This window comes from Momordica charantia (genome assembly GCF_013281855.1).
Source record: "Momordica charantia cultivar OHB3-1 chromosome 7 unlocalized genomic scaffold, Mcharantia_2.0 BLBB01000007.1, whole genome shotgun sequence".
Lineage (NCBI taxonomy): Eukaryota > Viridiplantae > Streptophyta > Magnoliopsida > Cucurbitales > Cucurbitaceae > Momordica > Momordica charantia.
In genome coordinates, this window is record NW_028275165.1 from 12,823,993 (window position 1) to 12,846,308 (window position 22,316).

Sequence of the window (22,316 nt, forward strand, 5' to 3'; positions counted from 1 at the left end):
TTCAAACTTGGTTTATAGTGACTAAGTTTACAAAGGCAATAGAATGGTACGCTCTGACATCTTTTCCTTGAGACAATTTATGATTGAACATCTCGGTTGCTTTTGCTTTTCCTTGTCCATGTGTTAGAAAGCTGATTAAAGTTGCTAAGTTTTGCTTGAGGACAAGCAAAAAGTTAAGTTTGGGGGTGTGATTACGCTTGTTTACATGCGTAAAAAGAAGGTTTTAGATGCTGTTTTTACAATGTTTCAGCTTTGTTTCGGATTTTTCTCGGTCGTTTGAGTTCCAATTCATGCAAAATTCATATATTATGGTTTGTGGTTGGCTTATATTGTATTTATGACATTTTAGGACCATTTGGGAGTGCAAATTAATCAAAAGAAGCAAAAAGACGAAAAAAGCTTCATGGGAGGCGCCAGGCGCCTGCGTGCCTGCAGAAAAACAGTTTTTCTTCCAACTTTGCCCTTAATGAAACACGTATTCCAATGCGTTTTGGTGGTTCCAACCGATGCAGATGTGTAGAAGAAGTGTTCCACTATCAGTTTGAGCACGATTTGGTCAGTCAAAAGAGTTGGAAATGGGTGATTCACCATCGTTTTAGGACCTACCTAACCAATTCTGCACAGCTATAAATTCCAGCAACTTCTCCACCAAAATCATCAAGCCTTGCTTCCTTCTCTTGATCATTTTTAGTGTTTCTTTGTTGCTTTCTAAGTACTTTTGAGTTGCTTTCATTAGTTGCTTTTGGTTTTTAAATCCCGAGTACTTTACATTCTTTTATTGAGCTCTGTTTTGTTTCCATTTGTACTTAGTTATTTACTACTTATTCAAATATATAAAAATGTAGCACTTTGCTTATCTTCCCTTTGCCTTTACTTTATTTTTAGTTAAGAGAGTTGTGTTTTTGGAAGAAAGAGCACGTGACACTCTCCCTTGCTTGAAAGAGAAGGGCGAAGCTCTCAATCCAGATAAAAACTCTCCGTTAGTTAACTTTTGTTTTTCACACATGCATTCCACATTCAACCATTTTACTTGCTGTATTTTCTTCAATATGTCTTTCTAAATTCCCGTCTCTAGCCCGGTTATGGATAGTTAGCCTTTTATTTCTAATAAGGGTTGCTAAGAAGTAGTGTTTTTGCTTTCCATTCATTGCTCAACATGTTTTCCCAAAAAGTTAGGGTTTAGAGAAGGCCACTGTACGTCTTAACAAGTCAATACTGAAAAGGTTGCTTATTTGCATTGTTGAGTGGTTAAACCGAGGAGAGGAGCGCCTTAGACATAAGGGTTCCGCTTAAGTAGCCTAGACATAGGACCTTAACCCGAGGTTGCGACTATTTCCATCCTAAAACTAAGATATCTCTCATAATAGACATATTAGGGAATATCTTAGGACTTTGAACTTGCTTAGACATAAGTCAAGTGAAAAGCGTAGTCGTTGGTTCCTAAAGTAAAATGCATATCGTCCTTAGCATATCCTTGATTCTTTGTTGGCTAACTTGAAGTAATTCGGGCTAGGTTTTATCATTATAAGTCCAAATTCCAAATCCAAAACCATTATTTGTGACCACTTCCCATTTTACAAGAATCACTCATTTCAACATTCACTATTCTTTAAAACTTTAGAGTTTGGAAATTATTTAGAAGTCCTTGAGGATCGATACTTGGATACTCCATCCATTTTATATTACTCTGACAGGTGTGCGCTTGCATCTATATAATTGTTACCACGCTTAGTGCGTGCGTTCAGCAAAACGCCAGTCAATACCATCAGTTGAGAATTAAGGACGCCGACATACCGATGACAACCTTCAGGACCAGGTATGGGCATTTTGAGTTTACTATAATGTCTTTTGGACTCACTAATGCCTCTGCAAATTCCTGGACCTCATGAATCGGGTTTTTTAAGGAATTTTTAGACCTGTTTGTGATTGTGTTTATCGACGACATTTTGATTTACTCCAAGATAGTAGAGCAGCACAAAGGGCATCTATGAAAGGTCCGACCGCCTTGAAGGGAAACAGTCTGTATGCAAAGTTCTTGAAATGCGAGTTTTGGTTGGATAAGGTGGCCTTCCTTGACCACATAGTCAGTAGGGAGGGTATTGTCGTGGACCCAGCCAAAGTAGAGGCAGTCAGTAGTTGGCCAAAGCCTAGCACAATGATCGAAATCCGTAGTTTTCTCGTATTAGCTGGCTATTATAGAAGGTTCGTCCAAGATTTTTCCCGTTTAGTGGTGCCTTTGACGCAGTTGACCTATAAGAATGCCACTTCGCTTGGAGTGACGGGTGTGAGAAAAGTTTCCAATAACTGAAGGAACGGTTGGTCACGCCCCCGGTGCTAATGATACCTGATGGGACAGGAGGTTTAGTGGTGTACAGTGACGCTTCACGGAGAGGGTTGTGTTGCATTCTGATGCAGCATGGGAAAGTCATTGTCTATACCTCACGACAGTTAAAGGTGCACGAGTTTAACTACCCCACCCATGATTTGGTGCTTGCTGCGGTGGTGTTTGCCATGATGATATGGAGGCATTACCTTTATGGAGAAAGAATCCAGATCTTCACTGACCACCAAAGTTTGAAATATTTATTCACTCAAAAAGAACTTAACCTAAGGTAGAGAAGATGGTTAGAATTGGTAAAGGATTATGACTGTGAGATCAATTACCATCCGGGTAAGGCGAACATGGTGGCCGATGCACTTAGCAGAAGAGTAACGAGCGTAGCACCCCCGCCAGTGCTTCTGTAATGCCCCGCATTCTCTGACTCGTTTATTTTAAGAGATAAATAGTGTCTTTGGATTTTTCCCTAGGCTGATAACTTTAATTCTTGGATTTTATATTTTGAAATTCTAATTTTTGGCTAAATTAGAATTAAGTTTAATTTAATTGGATTAAGATAATTTAAGTTCTCGACCTGTGTAGGAGATTTTTAGTTAAATCTTAAATTCACGGTTTTTAGGATTTTTTTTCCTAAATTCTACTTTTTCTTTGGATTATTATTCTTGGGTTTAGAGTTTGAGTTAACTACTTTATTTCGGGTTGTTGTGGGTTTCATTTGATTTCTAAGATATGATTATTGGGCTTATTGTTTTGGGTGATTGTGTTTTTAGTTGGGACTCCTTTAATAATAAGGGTTTGGGCTTTTAGTTTTAAAACAAAATGAAGAAAAATGGATTAAAACAAAAAGGTTGTAAAGAAAAAAAAAAATAATAAAACCCTAAGAACACCTTTTTCTCCTTCCCTTCCTCCCTTTCTTTGTGCTGCAGCCGACCCCTCCCCCCTTCCCCTCTTCTTGTTCAGATCTGGCAGCCACCACACCACACCTCTCCTCCCTCCGCCGACTCCACGATCAGCAACGAGACGACAATTCCAGCATCCGGCGATTTCGTGGCGGCGCGGTATCTCAAGAAGCAGCAGCGGCGTCAGGCGTCCATTTGTAGTAGGACTACCTGCTTTTTGGTGAGGATTTTGGGCAGCAACGGCGGCGGTTTGGGTGCGACATGAGCGGCGATTCGTGGTGAGATTTCCAGAGGTCTTGTGGCCTTTCGTGACAAACTTCCACAGACTCGTGGCGTTCTCCCTTCCAGTGCGACTGTGCGACATCCAACAGCGACGATGTTTTCGTGTTTCAATGTCCCACGGTGCCGTTCCTCCCTCCAAAACCAGATCCACGGCAGCCTGCAGCGAACAGCTCTGATATGTAGCGTTTGCTCTTTTCCGGCGACGTTGGACAGTTACCCACACATGATCGGAGCTTGATCCAGGATACCCACTCTTTTCGGCATTGGTTCGGCGTTGACCCACCTCTAATTGAACTCAAATCAATGTTACCCATAACTGTTTAACATCGGTTCAGCAAACCTAAGGCCATTCGAAGTCGAATTTTGGATCCAGAACATCCTCGACGTCGACCCACTCCTTACCGAAGAGGTTTTATGGAACCCTTCGACGAGCTTAGTAGCGCTTTGGGACTTTGGTTGTAAGTAGTACCAGGGCTGTGTGTGTACGTTGTGCTGTGTTATTGGAATGGTTTATTGTTACATTCTAATATGAATCATGTGTCATTTATATTTATAATTGTGGATCATAGTTGGAGAAATTCTGATAGATACGGTTGGCTTTGCATCTTGCTGTGTTCCAATATATTATGTAAATGTGTTGAGTCATGATCGTTGGATGTAGTTCGTGGTTTGTGATTAAAAATGGTTGGAAGTGGTTATGTTGAGTGCTCGAATGCATGTTCTGAATCTAGATGTATGTGCTAGCTTTATGATTACTGGAACATGGCAATTGTTGAGTTAGGAGACATTTACTTTCTAGTTTGAGAACTCTGAATTTATTTCTCTCCTTGTACGAATGAAAAGCATATTAAAAATGGTGTTGCGAATAGAAGTGTAAATAACTTGTCAATGCGCTGTAGAGATTAGTTGTGGTTTATCTGAAGTAATAGGACAGACTGGTTCTTTTGTTTGTTGTGAGTTGTCTGAAGTGGTAGACATGACTAATGATTTCGTTACTAGGAGACCTTATGGAATGTGGATTGAAAGTCACGGGATAGAATCTTAGCAGGAGGTTGAGAGCTGAATGTGTGGTTATCCTGAAACAGAAAGTGAATGGAGAAATACATAGCCTTGGTGGCAAATGGCCGGGGGTGGTACGTCACTACTGGGTGTCGAGGCTCCGAATGCAAAAGGTCGAGGGTCGATAGGCCAATCATGGTAGAGATGAGTGTTGAGGCTCTAGGTACAAAAGGTCGGGGGTCAGCATGATGAGTCTATTTGATGATGAGTATTGGGTCTTGACGTGGTGGCGGTCAAGGACCAATACGCTAAGTAGTCATCGAGACCTTAGGGATAAATGTCAAGGATCGATGCATAGTTCGAAACCTTGGGATAAATGTCAAGGTTGAACACCAAGCTTCTGTTTAGGAGTGTCGGGACCTTGGGGATAAATAGCAAGGGTCGATACAATTCGAAGAGTTAGATTTGGAGCACTAACATGGTGTGATGTATTAAAAGTCATAGTTGAAGGCCTTGGGGATAAATGACAAGGTCGAAAGCCAAGCTTCTGTAAGGACTAACATAGTGGGATGGGTAGAAGTAGCTTGAAGGAGCTAGAGACCGGTGGGTCTTGAGGACGAAGTTACGAGAGTCTTTATATTTTGGATGCTTCTAATTGTTATGACCTAGCGATGCATGATTCCCAGTTATCGCATTTTGATGATTGCTGTGATTACGAGCATGTTGATTTGTGTATAGTTAGAGAGGGCTACTAGCGGGCATTTGTGGTTGGGGTTACGTGGATTGTAATGTGTGAATTAAAAAGTGTTATGATGTATTGATGCATGGATGCCAGGGTAATGTTTCGTAATGAATATCGTGTGCTGAGCATGTTGCTTATGTGTGGTTAGAGAGGACTACTTACGGAGTATTCTTAATACTCACACCCCCCCCCCCCCTAAAATTATTGTTTTCAGGTGAAGATCAGGTTCATGGTGATGGTGCGGTGGAGACTCGAAAAGAAAGACCATAACTAGGTTACATTTAGTTTTAACTTGTCTAAAATAGGTCTTTAGGAGTCTTGATGGTTTCATTTATTTATTATGTTTTGAGTATCGATTTGTGTAAAGTTCAGGGGTTGGTATAATGTTTTAGATGTCTTTTCTTTCAAGTATGGACTCTTGTAAAGATTATGTCATTGGTTTCATTTAGAAGCTTAGGGAGTATGTTTAATGTTGTTGGATTCACTAACTTTTTAAGATTGAAGCATGGATTAATTGTTTTGGTTTTGGTGTTATTATTAGAGTGGCGTGGTGGAAGAGTGGTGGTTTTTTTTTTATTTACTTGGTTGATTTGTTATTATCTTGTAGGGTTATGCTTCTGTTGGATAGGTTGTTTGTCTATCGTTATTTACTTGTTTTGGCTCTACTTGACTTAAACGAAAAAGTTAGGTATCGTTTGTCCATGAAGGACAAGTTGTTTAGTCCATTTGAAAAGTATAGTGTTCACATGTCTAACTTGAGCAAATGAAAAGCTGAAATTTCTAGGTTCGTTTAGTTGCCTTTATGCTTTGGGAGGAAGTTTGGAGCACATAGGTTTAGTAATGTTCTCATGTAAGTTATCAAAATTCGGGGGCGTTACAGCTTCATAGACTTATATTAGATGAGTTGGACCGTTCTGAGGTGGAGTTAGCAGTGGAAGATGTTTCGACAGTGTTAGCTCGACTCTCGGTTGAACCCACCTTGAGACAGTGGATCACCACTGCATAGAGGGGAGATCCCAGCTTAATCAAAGGTTTCGGTATGGTGGGTCAAAGAGATTACTCTCTTTTAGAAGATACGGCTTTGCTCTATCAGGGAAGACTGTGCGTACCAAGAGACTTCCCTTTAAGGAAGGATTTACTAACCGAGGCTCATAATACCCCATTCTCAATGCATCCTAGGAGCACCAAGATGTCTAGGGATCAAGAAACACTATTGGTGGCACAACATGAAGAGAGAAATTGCTCAGTTTGTTAGTAAGTGTTTGACGTGTCAGCAGGTGAAGGCCTCAAGACAGAAACCCACCGGGTTGCTGCAACCTTTAAGAATACATGTTTGGAAATGGGACGACATGGCCATGGACTTCATCACAGGTTTGCCGAGGACGGTTAAAGGATACACAGTGATTTGGGTGATTGTGGATCGCTTAACAAAGTCTGCTCATTTCATACCAGGCAAGGCCACTTATTCAGTAGAAAGGTGGGCGGAGCTTTATTTGCAGGAGATAGTTAGACTTCATGGCATACCAGTGTCCATAGTGTAAGGCCGGGACCCTCGCTTCACGTCAACTTTTTGGCGAAGTTTGCATAAAGCACTTGGGACTCAGCTCGATTTTAGTACAGCGTTCCATCCCTAGACCAATGGTCAGACTGAGCGTCGGAATCAGATTTTGGAAGACATGTTGAGAGCCTGCATATTGCACTTTGGTGGTTCTTAGGACAAACACTTGTTCTTGATAGAGTTTGCCTACAACAACAGTTACCAGGCAACAATTGCAATGGCTCCATATGAAGCTTTGTATGGGAAAAAGTGCAGGTAGCCAGTGCATTGGGATGAGGTCGGTGAGAGAGTCCTGTTGGGACCAGAGTTGGTGCAGGAGACTAATGGTGCCATCCAAAGGATTAGGGCTAGAATGCAGATGGCTCAGAGCAGACAAAAGAGTTACGCTTATGTTAGGCGAAGGGCGTTGGACTTTGGCGTCGGCGACCACGTTTTTCTTTGTGTGGCACCAGTTAAGGGAGACCTACGTTTTGGTAAGAAAGGAAAACTTAGTCCGAGGTATATTGGTTCTTTTGAGATCGTGAAGCGCATTGGCCCAGTCGCTTACAAGTTGGTCTTGCCCCCGTCGTTGGATGCAGTGCATAACTTGTCCTATGTGTCCATGCTGAGGAAGTATGTCCATGACCCTTCTCATGTCTTTGATCACGTACCACTGCAGTTAGATGAAACCTTGTGCTATAGGGAGGTACCTATTGAGATCTTAGCAAAAGAGACCAAGGTGCTGAGGAATCGAGCGATTGACTTGGTGAAGGTCCTGTGGAGGAATCACCAAGTGGAGGAAGCTACCTGGGAAAGGGAAGATGAGATCAGAGCCCGCTATCCTAAGTTGTTTGATCAATGAACTTTCAAGGGCGAAAGTTTTTTAATGGGGGAAGTCTGTAATGCCCCGCGTTACTCAGGTTAGACTACCCTCGAGTCTCAGGGTTCTTTTCTTAGAAATTATTTTAGTTTACTTTAATTGTTCTATTTCATTTTATTTTGAGCTGCTACAGTGTTTGTTGTGGGCTTATTGGCTTTTATGTATTTATTAATTTATTGTTTAACAAAGAGTTTGTTTTCTTCAGCAATTGTGTTGGGTCGTTGGGCCGATTGTTTACTCCTATTATTGGAGATAATTAAGTTTAGTGATGTTGAGAACTAGAATTCTAATCTTTTAGTCCATGGGCCTTGTTTGGTTTTAACAAAAAAAAAAATAATTGGGTAAGTTTGCGTTCAAGTTTAAAACAAAGGAGAAAACAAGGAAACCCTAACCCCCCTACTTCTTTTTTTTCGTGAACCACCAGCCCCCTCCCCTTTTGTTTTTTTTTTCTCTTTTCTTCTCGTATCTCCCTCCTTCCCGTCGAAACCAGCCGCCCACATCTCCCCGACGCATGCCCAACGATCGGTGACCCTCGACGCAGCGGCGTACCACCTCCGACGAACGACAGTAGGCGGCACGGCTTCGAACGGCAGTAGACGGTGCAGCTTCGGGCTGCAGCAAGCTGCGGCGCGGCACGTGTGCGAGATTCCGAGGCATTTTTCCGGTGGTGCAGCCCCCTCGCGATTGGGTTCGATCTCCCATGGTGGTCGGCAATCTCGGACGTGAATCCTCTCTGCACACAGCGTTGTGGGTATCGATTGGTGAGTTTTTATTGATGCAAAAGCACTAACAGCAGCAGTTTGTGGCTTTAGGCATCTACCTATAACCGTTAGAAGCTAGATATACGCAACCCAAATCCATTCGAGTTAGGCCTAAGTTACCCGCACCTAAACGAGGTCGATGTTGCAGTAATGGACGTTACAAAATGCCTCATAATGGATTTCGATGGTTGGAATTTTTGTTTTAATTATTTTTGTTTGTTTATTGATGCTTAGGTGTTGAATCAACGCAAGATTTAGGAGCGTAGTAGTGTGTAAGTAGCACCAAGGGGTGGGTGCGTGCGTTATGGAGTGTTAATGGAATTGTTGCGTGCCGATTTTTATTATGTTAATTTTTCACATGTATAAAGTAATTGTTAGGCTTGGTGGGTGAACCTACTAGTGGATATTGTTGGGTTGCATGTTGCTACTTTTTTTATATACATTATGAAAACATCTCGCTTTTGATTGTTGGGTATCACTTGAACGTTTTTTATTAGTATGGTTGGGAGTGGTTAGTCTCTGACGTTCGAAAACATGTTGGAGATGAAATGCATGTGTAAATTTTATATTATTTAGTTGTATGGTTGCTTAGTTGGAAGCTGTTGGGTTATTGCTTTTGCTTTGTACGATGAAAACCATGCTGGAAAAATTGTATTGTGACTAGAAGGGTGAATGACTTATAGATGTCTTGGAAGGATTAGTTGGAGTTGTCTATAGTGGTGGAACGGACTAGTTGCTTGTTATTTTTTTATATGCCTGAAGTGAAAATGCAGATTTGTCGTTTGGTTATTCAAAGCCCTTACAGTGGGAAACTTGGGGTTTATGTGATAGAATCCTAGTGGAGGATTATGATTCAAATGTGTGGTCTATCATGTGATGAAAAAAGCATATACAAGTTTCATGGCTGAGGCGGTTACGTCACTATTGGGTGTCGAGGCTCCAGGAGCAAAAGGCCGGGGGTTGACAAACCAGTCTTGGTAGAGATGAGTGTCGAGGCTCCAGGTACAAAAGGTCGGGGGTCGGCATGATGAGTCTAATTGATGATGAGTATTGGGTCTTGACATGGTGGCAGTCAAGGACCAATACGCTGAGTAGTCGTCGAGACCTTCGGGATAAATATCAAGGGCCGATGCACAGTTCAAGGCCTTGGGGATAAATGGCAAGGTCGAACGCCAAGTTTCTGTAGTGAAGTGTCGGGGTCTTGGGGATAAATGTCAAGGGCCGACACGACTCGAAGAGTTAGACTTGGAGGACTAACATAGTGTAATGGTTATGAGCAACAGTTCAAGGTCTTGGGGATAAATGGCAAGGTCGAACGCCAAGCTTCTGTAGAAGGATGTCGGTACCTTGGGGATAAATGTCAAGGGCCGATACGCCTCGAAGAGTTAGACTTGGAGCACTAACTCAGGGTGTTGGGCAAGATGCAACTCGAGGGAGTTAGAGACTAGTGGGTCGTGTGACCAAAGCCACCAGAGTTTTGGCGTTTTGATGTTTGTGTGGAAATGTTCATTTACTGTTCTTATTCCTTGATGTTTTATTCTCTAGTTATTGTGTTGGATGTTGTTGTGATTACGAGCATGCTGTTTTATGAATAGTTAGTGAGGGCTAGTTACGAAGTATTTTATATACTTACCCCCTCTACCTTAATTGTTTCAGGTGTAAACAGGACTTTTCACCAAGTTGATGACGTAGAGGAAGTTTGACCGAGGGAGGACCACTAGCTGCATTTTTGTCTAGGATAGCTGAATTGTAGTTTCATTGCTAGGGGCGTTAGGGACTTATTCAAGTGGTGTACTAGATATTGGTTTTGACTCACGGAACGTTTTCTTCATTTTGGCGAATCGTTGTTTTTTTCCATTATTTGAGTCTCTGGTGTATTTTGGGTTTGTTGGACAAATTGATTATTTCTTTTCTCTTATTGGATTACTAGCCACTGAAGCAGACATGCGTTCTTTAGGAATTGGTTCGGTGTGAACCCCACGGTTGTTCTTAAAATAATTGCTTTATGTCTTTTGGTTGGGGAGGGGCTGAACAGGGAAGGTGATGGTATTACCTCGAAATTTCATGTCGAAAATTTCGGGGACATTATACTTTATGTTCCCTTAATGGAAAAGGATGAATAGGTAATATGTTAACGTTGCCTCGTTTTTCGTAGTGAAATTCAGGGGCGTTACATTGGGTTTTGTGGAACAACTGGGATATTATCTTGTTGTTCCTCAACAGTTGTAGTCCTATGATTATTACCCTTCGTGGTGGCATTGTTCTACAAAGCATGTGTCAACCAATCCTTAGTGGTATAAAAAAAACAACATAAAATAAAATAACTATATCATAACGATATAGTGAGTAACAATTACATACAACACAAACACTCTCGAAACCCAAAATTCTAAAACTATCAAACCTAATGTTCTGGCATGAACTTTAGCACTAACACAACACTCAAGAATCCTATAGTCTACCGGACCTCAAACCATCACTCTGATACCAACTGTAACAACCCGTATTTTCTAATACGGTTATTCTGACAAAATGCGGATGCGTAAACAAATAAACACTATATTGACGGAAAAACTTCTTTATTTAATATGATGTTATGACAAAAGATAAGGACAAGTCCAATTTTGAAACAAAAACTGACACTTTAATAAAGCCAAAGAATAACAGCAGCAGTAACTAAGTTCTCACAAGCTAAAAAAAACAATGGAAAACACTAAAGATTTCAATTTCTCATCAGAACGCTATTCCTCAATCACTATCTGAGCAGTCACTTGAACCTTCATCTGAAAACATTTAGAAAACAGAAAAATGAGTACAAAAATTCTTAATAAGCAATTTCCATATCAAACATTGAAATTCTTTTATTTTTTTTATTTTTGGTTTCGAAACATTTGTAGCAAAAATATCAATCGATCAAAACTTTCAAAATTCCTTCTAAAACATTTGTTATAACTTTCAAACTTTTGAATAAACTAAATCATTCAAACATTCAAAACAATGTTAGAATCATTCATACTTTCGAAATCAGAGTAGGAGGTTGCATTATTTGGGTAGCCTACAGAACATATGTGATTACCCGTCGGTAACACCAATCAATCAGAAGCTTCTATCAAAGTTGTCGAATTAATATCGACCAGAACAGAGTTGTCGAAATAATATCAACCAGAACAATCATAACGGTTATTTAAGTGTGAGGCCATATGAGTGAATAACACACACATGAATCTTCATTCCCAATAAATGCTAAACCACAAAAGTGTCTTCCCACAAATAAGCCAGAACAGAAATCCATCAATTCCAAATCAGGCAACTATCCCAAACAAGCAAAACGTTCCTCAAAACAAAATCATGGCATAGCCGTATCAAATCAATCAAAATGTCTTTCAAATAAAATGCAAAACAAATACTTACTTTCAATATTAAATTAATTCAAAACATTGAACTAATTTAAAACAAACTTTATCAATCCTCCAAAACATGATTTCAAATATTTCACAAATAAACAAAATATCAATTTCAAACCTTTAAATAAATCTAAACAAAACTTTATCAAATCATATAAGAATACTTCAAATACTTTGCAAATAAACATAATATCAATTGTCAAATTAGTTTTCAAATCCATAATAAAACTTCAATTTCATATCCAATATATTAATTTCAAATCTTCATATCAAATCAAAAATACATTTTAGTTTTGGATGGGATATGGCAAATCACTTACAATACTTTTCGAAAGGATATAGCAAATTACTTCCAATACTTTTCGAAAGGATACGGTAAATCACTTACAACGTTTTTCAAAGGAATATGACAAATTACTTACAATACTTTTCGAAGGGATATGGCAAACTACTTACAATACTTTGAAGGGATATGGCAAATTACTTACCTCTCTCGGAAATCCTACAAATCTAACTTAACTTCTTCCTTGGGTAGTTGTCAACTTAAAGGCCTAGAAAAAACCAATATCCAAAATCAATCCTTAAATCCTATTCAAGGATTTAAAATTCAACCAATTACCAACCCAAATCTTATCTACCTAATTTTTCCATTCAAAACACTTTTTTATGCAAAATAATTAGGAAAGTATGGATTTGGGGCTACAAAACCAGATCTGAAAACTAGGTTAAAAAATCTCTATATTCAACAATAACAAACTTTAAATTACAAGAATCGATATAAATCAATACGAACTAAATTTACAAAAAGTTTCTCAATAAAACAGCTTACAAACCTTTCTATACAATTGAAAATTTGGGGATTTTAAATCTGGAAAATTTTCTGTTTTATAAAATAAAACTTTCAACAGTTTTCCATAAAACAATTAACAATTTACTGATTTTTATAGAAAAATCAGATCTGAAAACTGTATAGAAAAATCTTTAATACTTGGTAAGAACATATAACTTTTTATGTAAAAAGATCATAACAATAAACTATAGTTTATGGGATATAAATAGGTAAACTTTTTATGCAAAAAGAGTATCAAAATAGCCTAAAACAGTATCAGAAACAACATGATTCAAACCAAAAATTCTGAAAAGTTTTTAGGGCAAAAAGTCCTTAAAATCTTTTATTACAAAAACAAAGACCTCAAAAAAAATTTCTCAATAAACTAGATTAAAGAACTACAGATCAAGAAAAATAAAACTAAAACAATGAGGAAGAAAAACTTACCAAACTTTGAGAGAAAATACCAAAACTCTTTTTCTTTTCTTTTTCTCATGCAGAGAAAACTAGGTCTAAACAAAAAATAAAACTAGGGTTTAAGGGCTTTTATAACAAACCCTAATGAATCCTTTTTTTAAAACGGATAACATAAAAAGATAAAGATTTAATAAAACTCTTTCTTTTTATTTTTTTAAATTTTAAGAACAAATTATCTTTTAAAAATAATTTTTAAAACAAAAAGGTTTATCTTTGAGAAAATAAAAGAAAACAACTAAAAAAATCATAATTTAAATATATATATTTTCATATATATATATTTTTTCGGTTGTTACAACTTCCTTCATCTTTGGATTCAACCTTCGCTAATTATTGATCCAATTACTACCATTTTACTCAAAAAGAATCTTGTGTGCAATGGAGGCTCGAATTATCCCTTGGATATCAACAATCGTCCAAGCAATAGTCTTCTTATATCATGTTAGAATCGACAATAATACATGTTAAATGGATACACTAGATGAAATAATTCAGGGCAAAATGTCTTTAAGCCCTAAATAAGCATATTTCAAATGTGTTGGCAAAGGTTTTTGCTCCATTTTGGGTGGTTCCACTATGGAAGGTTGCATCACCTTATAATCCTCTTCCTTCAAATCTGCCTCAAACTTTTCCATTGGCCACTGCAGTGCTCCAATTAATATTTATAGGTGGTCATCATCTACAGCTTCTAATTCTTCTTCAATTCATGTAACTAACAAATCATAAATCTATTCAAAAGAAACAAGGTTAGAAGTAGTAATAGATGAGCACTCTTCCAAATCTCCTGGCAACTTCATATTATCGATAACATTAAACTTTAATTTATCATTATCAATTTTCATATATATATCTCTCATTTCTTCACGTTGAATATTGTATCTCCAATGGCTAAAAAAGCTGCCTCCTTAGAATAATAGTAATTTAAGACGATAAAATTTGCAGGAAAGATGAACTTATTTATTTAGGCTAACACATCTTCAATTTGACCCCCGAGCTTTTTCATAGATTTATCAACAAGTTGGAGAGTCATACTAGTAGATCTAGCTTCACCTAGTCCTATTTCTCGAAAAACATATTAATAGCATAAGGTTAATGCTAGCACCTAGATCACACAAGACTGTCCATAGGTTTTTCCCTCAAGTTTAACGGTGTGTGGTGAAACTTTCAGGGTCCTTACATTTAATGGGTAATGGATCCCTATAGCACCAACACTGCATTTAGTCCTAGTCACCAACTCATGCTTGCATAATCTCTTTTTCTTAGACACTATATCCTTTTGAAACGTAGCGTAGTTTCACATTTGTTTCAAAGTATCTACTAAATGTATATTAATGTGCAATTATTTTAAGATATCTAAGAACTTTCTAAATTGATTTTCCTAGTTTTTCTTTGCTAGTCTTTGAGGAAAAGGGGAATCGGGTTTAAAAATATTGCTTACCTTGTGAGGTACACTAGGCATACTCACCTTGCCTAAAGACGTTTTCTCATTTTCTGGCTTCTTGGCATTTGTTGAATTATTTTAAGTTGATGTGGATGTTTCCTTGTCTTCTTGCATTGTTGGGCCATCGTATGCTAATTCACTTCTCAGTGTTGCAGCCTTACATTATTCTTTTCACTCTCTTGTTGGTACCTTAGTGTGTTCTGATAGTGCTTCTTGTGATTTAGTTTCAAGATTATTTGCAAGCTACTTCATTTGGACTTCCAAGTTTTGTAGAGATGCAACCTTGCTTTGAATGATTGTTGCTTGTGATTGGACCAATCATCGTTTCACACTATATATTCCTTCAAAAGAGGCTTAAGATTATAGAAACTGCCTTGCACAGATGGTTCCTTTGCTGATTGAATTGTTGAGTAGGATTTATAGGTTGTTTCGGAATCCAGGTGGATGTATATGATTGCTTATGATTGTTTATACTGCTGAGCTGGTACTAAATGTGAATTATTTGAGCTCCCTTGTCTACCCCATGACAATTCGTATGGTGCCTCCATTCAGGATTGTAGGTGTTGGAATATTAGTTTACAACTTTCACGATTATACAAATCAGCGCAATAAAAACAAGTTTTAGAAAATTGATAAATGGGAGCGGAAATAACGTTTGTTGTCATAGGGGCACCAGACACACCCATGTCTTCTCTACATTCATATTTTTCAGCATATGTGCTATTGTGTCCATCTGAGCCCTCATATGCATTATGTTATCTAAAACATAAATTCTGCTTGATCTTTTTTCTTTAATTGAGTAGATGATCTTTCCGAGCACAATTGATTGTTATGTTCAGGCAACTAATCTAGAATTTCAATTATCTCATTTAATATTTCAGAGGTATTGGCAGATGTGTTCAACATAATTTGTGTGGGTCTATCACATCCTCTAAAGAAATGCATGATATGTATGCACAATCTGAGATTTGGTCGTTTTCTCACTACTTCCTTGAAATGCTCCCATGCTTCATTCACTTATTTTCCCTCGACCTGAATGTTGTGATTCATCTCTTATCTATGCATTTTGTGGTAGTGGGAAGTATTTCGCAAGGAAATCATCCAACAAAACTTCACAATTATTATGGTGTCAAGAGAAAAAGTATCTAACCATGCTTTTGCTTAACCTGAAAGAGAAAAATAAAACAATTTAATATTATTGAATCACTTGGGATCCGAGGTAGTCTAAAAGAGTTCTATCAATCTCAATACCAAATGCCCACAGAAAAAGTTCTATGCTCACACGCCAAACACAAACTTGTGATGTTATGAATAAGTATGAATTTTCTTTTTCTTCTTTTTTTTTTAATTTTTGGCTGTAATAGATACAACAATTAATAAATCAACAAAACTCACAAATTTGAAGAGGACTAAATAGTCGTAGTCAATGGCGCCAAAAACTATATCGCAGCTCTGCTTCATACCAAAAATATTAGAGTGCAAGTACACACCCGTCAGAAGTAATAAATGGAAGAGTATTCTAATATCGATCCTCAGGGACAAAAGGTGTCTATTTAACGTAACGGTGATAAGTAAAGTGTAATTCATTTTAGGATAAAACAAGTTGGAATGTTTTTCGCTTTGATTTAGAAACACTTAAAGAGTGAAAATCTGGCTCTTTTATTTCGAGATTAACTAAAACAGGACAATGGACGGCAGCTAGGCTCCAGGCGCTTCCCTTTGATATTTCAAGATTTTGCTTCTTGATTTTACTCATGTCTAAGTGATCTCAAAGTCTTAGGTCCTTTACTAATGTACCTATTAATAAAAAGATTTAAATTGAAGAAAAAACCAATCGTAACCGAGAGTTACAGTCCTATGTCTTTAGGCTACATAAACAGAACCGTTATGTCTACAGTCTTCCTTTCCTTAGTTTAATCACGTAAATTGCAAACAGATCATCCAACCTTTTCAGTATTAAATGACGAATTAACTCCTTATTTGACCGAAATAATTTGTTAACCTTTTAGGGAAAAAATCAAGTTGACAAAAATAACGGAAATCTTTAACCTTTGCTGTCCACTTTTTAAAGGATTAGTAAACTCTCAATAAAAGCGTTAGAAAGAGTGTATTTAGCTCATATTTAAAATACTAAAGCTAATTGAATAAATAATGAAGTTAAAAGTGATTTTAAAAGAATGAATAGTAAAAAAACAATGCTAGAAATTTTAGAATTGCAATCGAAATGAACTATACCATTCTCTTTTGGGAGTAGAACTAGTTCGATTCCACAAAAAATTGTGATTATAAGACCCTTGCACAGTAAAGAATTCACAAGAGATGAAAAGAAATAAAGAAAAATTTAAATCTCATGTTGCGGTTACAAGAAATAATATTATGGTACATGAATAAAAACTTAAACGGAACCTGATAAAAAGAATCCTTAAGAGCTTGGACAAAGTAACGACAAGTATTATGAAGTAAAAGATACTAAAACTAAGCTAAATTGTGATGTATTGAGTGAAGAGGATGCTGGAATTTATAGGCTGCAGAAGTTTGTTGAAAAAGTTTAGAAGATTGAGGCACTCTATTGCTTTATAACCCCTGTGAGTGACTAATTCTAATTGAAAATCGTCATCCCTTGCTGGTATGACACGTGGGCAGAAAGGAATTCATCAAAACGAGCTAAAATGTGTGTTTCATTAAAGTGCATTTTTAGCAAATGGCAAAGGCACTTGGTGCCTCCCTTTGGTAATTTTTGCATCAAAATTGAAAATTTCATTATATTTTCCCTCCAATTGCCACCAAAACTTTATATATACATGTTTAAGAATATGATAAAGCACTATGAATGAATTTGACACAAAAATACGCTTTTAAACATGATTTCTAAGTAAACAAAATATAATAGTACACAATCGAACTCCTAGAGACTTTTACGTTGAAGTTTCCATGTCTGTGGCTTTTAAACATTCGCATTTGACTTTCCCAAAAGGTGAAAGAGGATGTATCTGATGCTGTAACCCACGAGGGTTCTTTGTTTGTTTTAATGAAGTACTGGTTTTCATAAAAATAATCAGAATAATAATAAATAAGATGGAACGTTCGAGCCATACTATCAATTCATTTTTGTTTTTAATTTTAAATTCAAATTAATTTAAATTTATTTCTTGGCCTAAAATTTTTGGTTTTGGGACAACTCTAAAGTCTCTTGTCGCCTAAAACTCCGCCAAGAAAGCGAGCTAGAAGGATATTTTGAGAAATACCTGATCAAGGGTTAGCGAATATGTTTTCATATTGGGTTTCGAACCTTATTCATTTAAGGGCACAAGGAAAACTAAAATAAATACACCAATTTTTTGGAAGGGACATCATGAAGAAAAACTCGTACTCTATTTCAGTTTGATATTTTTAATTTGCTTAAGTATTTGCATAAAATTTCACATAAATATATTTCAATGCTAAGTGTAGAAAATTTCTTCTCTTTTCCATATAGGTAGCTTTTATGCCTAAGGACTTTTCTTCTTTTTCTAATATTGCTAAAATTATAACTAAATTATTAAGGGTTTGCAATCCGGATCCTGTTTCTTATTATCATAATCACTAAATCAAATGGACCCTAAAATTATAACTAAAATTACAACTAATATTTTAAAGTAATTTTCTTTAATATTAATAAACTTATAACTAATTATGAATATGAACCCTCAAATTCTATTCCACTCTCCCTTCACATATCTCTCTCTACCTCATACCCTTTAAAAATTTGAAGGGTTGAAATTAATAAAGAAATTGAAAAAATGAGAGGATTTTAGAGGATAGAAAAATATACAATTTGAGGGTTCAAATGCTCCTCAAATCCTAAATCTTGTTTGAAATCACAAATCTCTAGCACTCGAAATCTTTCCAAATTGGCCCACATAATTAAAAGTAAAAGAAAAGAAACAACATATGGTCTCTTAGCTACGTTTTTATAAATGTGGAGGTGGCATACGTAGTCTATCTAGGGCATCAAATTTAAAAATGTATTATTTTTAAAAATAGTTTACCAATTAGAATATTTTAATAATTAGTTACAATTTTAGTAATATAAAAAAAAGTTATTGAAATGAATAGTGTTGGTGCCGATTTATATGTGAGATTCATGTAGGTGCCACATGTCCACGAAATGGATGAGTGGTGGTGACATGCATGTGTCGCATGTCGAGAGAGAAGTGTCGTGATGGACCGAGGAGGATGTTGCATCACCTAACACACCATTATGACGTGCACAAGAAAGCATAGCTAAGATGCAAGCAAGATTGTAAGCAATGGCAATATCAATGGTGTCAATGACAAGCTTAGTGGCGTAGTTGGGGCTTGGGTCATGACCTCGAAAGTCGGGGGTTCCATCGAGAGTTTGGACAAGCGTCTTTGGAGTTAGATGCATATTAGTGGGATATGCAATTACGTCATATTCCATGTCAATCGGAATTCAGACGTGCACTTTACCCTGGCTAGCGTAGTTACTCCTGCCAGAGAAAAAAATGCAATAGAATGTATTATAAGAGGAGTCATATTGTCAGCTGTCCACCACTCCTAAGTCACCCCATGGCACAAGCATATGTCATAACGTGGATGAGTGTTGCAAAACTAAGGTCTTGGGTGTCTTCCTTTGGGAATGGGAAACCCAATGATAGTGTCGAGCGGCATGGGTATGTTGTTGGGTTTTGTAAGGAGTGCAAACAAAGTCCCACATTGGCTAGGGAAGTGAATGATCATGGATATATAAGAGAGGACAATTATCTCTATCAGTATAAGGCCTTTTGGGTGGAACCAAGAGCAAAGCTATGCGGGCTATGCCCAAAGCGGACAATATCATACCATTGTGGAGATACGTGGGGTACTTAGGGTACCGTTTTCCTTAACAAGTGGTATCAGAGACATGAAAACCTAGCTATGTGGGGGAGAAATCCTCGAGGGGGGGTGGCAAGCAAAGAAGTGCTTTGTGCTCGAGTGACGCACGGCACTTTGTTCAAAGGGAGGATTGTTGGGTTGGAAGTGAATGATCATGGATATATAAAAGAGGACAATTATCTCTATTGGTATGAAGCCTTTTGGGTGGAACCAAAAGCAAAGTTGTGCGAGTTATGCCCAAAGCAGACTGGTTCAGAGGGTCAATGGAAGATGTAGATTAAGGATTTCTTGTTAATAAAGCTTTAAAGGAATGACTAGCAGGGTGAAAGATGAAGATTGAGTAGAGACAAATGAATAGGCAGTTGACTTTATCGGATTGTGTTTGTCGATGATTGTGGCAACTCTGTAGCAAACGAAACGACAGCAATAAATCATAAAGTATATCTCCTAAGGAGATTCTTTAACATTCAAATGGAAGAGAATATTTCTGTCAATTCCCACATAAATAAAGTCGAATGCTATTCAGTTGCTAACATCTTTACCTGAAAGTTATGAAACGAACATCATTTAGAGAAGGCAACCACGGCCACGTGAGGATGGGGAATGGAATACTTTCGAAGACTAAAGGGATCGGAAATATACGATTGAAGACCGATAGTGGAACTGAGTTATTACTGCTAGATGTCAGGTATGTACCTAGTATCAGAATGATCCTTATCTCTACAGGTAAGTTGGACGATGATGGTTATCATAGTTAGTTTGGTGGGAACCAGTGGAAGCTCACTAAAGGATCCAAGTTGGTGGCAATTGGCCATAGAAGATCTACAGTTTACACGTCGGAATTGAATGTTGCCAGAGGATCATTGAAACAACGGATGCCAATTGCAAATGGTGTCCACAGAGGTAGGACTGAAAAGCAACAAAGATAACCTGAACAGATCAGGAGGATCTGCCATCAATTCAGAAACAACAATTGGGAAGTCAAGAAACGAGAACATGTTCTTTAGGTTGTCAGAGGTTTGAATTGATGAAGTCGCGTCAGCGAATAGTTACATCAGAGAAGATGAACCTAGTAGGTGCTGAGATAGAGAATGGAGTTTGAATTATGGCAGCAGGCTGAATAGAGTTGTCAAGTCATCAGTGGGGATTTCTTTCTTCAAGAATCAGTGTTTGAGAACGAAGAAGAAAGCTACAGATATCGCCACTTAGTTTGAGTAGGAGCACGTGGCTGTGTCTCTTGCATCTGAGAGACAAGACCACGTAGATTGTCCTACCTCAGGGCAAAGACAGATGAGACCAGTGATTTCTGATATTTTGTTTTACAAGTTTTTAAACTTGCAGGAGAAACCTTGACGATTTATTCAAGAAGATCAGAAGTTGTTGCAGTGGAAGCCTTGGAGTTTTCCAAGATTATTAGAGACTGATGTTGCAGTGGGAGGCAATATCGATGTTTTGTCTCCAAGTTGGAGATTGTTGGGATAATGGAGCCAAAATAGATGACTCATGTCCTATGAGGAAAAGGATGTTCAACACTACTACCAAATTCCTACAAGGAATACGATATTATTGTCTTATGAGGATTACAATATTGTTTTCATATAAGAATTGGGATATTTAACCTCTTATAAATAGAACATTTTTGTTAAGGTTTCATTGGTACAGAATCCAAATAAGAGAGACTTGAGTGGTTGTGGGTAGTGTGTGAAACAGGAGTTTGTATCTCGTAGGTTTAGTGAGGATATTTCCAATTGTGTAATCCTAGATAGCCATTGTTAGGGTACTTAGAAGCAAGATAGTAATATCTTGAGTGATATCTCCATTGTAATATTCTCAACTATAGTTGAACCTGTTTTTTCGCAGAAGGCTGTACGTACTCCCAAGATAGGGGCGAACCAGTATAATCTCTGTGGTATTAAGCTTTCCTATCTCTATCTCTTATTCCTATGTTATTGTTACTTATCTGCTTTTAACCTGTGGAATGGGAGAATCAAATAGTTCCTGTTTGAAGAACTTACAGGATGATTGATTTATCTATATTTTTTTCCCAACATGTGCTGACGTGCGCCTAGTACCATGGCTCAAAGGTTGCACTATATGGCCATCGTCTGAGACAACATGTTCAAGTGAGATGGCGCGGGTGCGGCATCATCATTCATCAATAGTGTCTAAATTGATGGATAACTTGAATGCCTCGATCAGAAGTACAAACCCATGGGTCAATTTTTGATAAGCATGCTTGAGTAAGCAGCAATGTCTGATTACACCTTGATGCTTAGGGTGGCATTCTAAAGTACCGGTAGGCATTCTAAAAGTGAGAAAAAGCTAGTGATGGCCTGGTAAGGTGCAAGACTCGTTCAGGTTCCCAAGTTTAGTCATTCTTTAACTGCATCTCAGCAGGAATCCTCCCAGTAGTACCCGATAAGCCCATTAAGCTCATTATGAACTACTTTTGTGGCAAGAATAGTCTTAGAAGCGTGTAATGGCTCCGATAAACTAGTTATTGCATAGATAAGTAGCAAAAATCACCTAATAGTACATAGTAAGCGTTTGAAGCTAGTTCTGATCCCATTAAAGGTTAGGATTCATCCCAATATGGTCTCGACTCAGTGTCGAATTGAGACAGCTAAATGGTGAAGGACGTAGATGATGGAATTAAGTTGTGACATCGAGTTTAGAAGACCTTGGCCTATTGTAGAGGCAAGGTTGAGTCATGGGACTTCTCCTAGAGTAGAGGAAAAGCTAGCTAGAGTTGTAAGAGTGTTTAAATGCACGTATGGGCGATGTGCATTGGCGAGACAAGTAAAGTTGCTCATATAGTGAAACTTGGTTGAGAAAGAAAGAACCTCGTCTAA

The 22,316-nt window shown here is 37.7% G+C and overlaps 1 protein-coding gene across 1 annotated transcript; it reads left to right on the forward strand.

Moving 5' to 3' along the window:
- Window positions 1-7,170: 7,170 nt before the first annotated feature.
- On the forward strand, window positions 7,171-7,659 carry LOC111025093 (uncharacterized). Its single transcript, XM_022302946.1, has one exon. The coding sequence runs from the start codon at window positions 7,171-7,173 to the stop codon at window positions 7,657-7,659; it is 489 nt and encodes a 162-aa protein (XP_022158638.1).
- Window positions 7,660-22,316: the final 14,657 nt, after the last annotated feature.

What these genes read in the sequence shown, in the direction of transcription:
- LOC111025093 (XM_022302946.1), top strand. Translation starts at nt 7,171, where the DNA reads ATGCAGATGGCTCAGAGCAGACAAAAGAGTTACGCTTATGTTAGGCGA.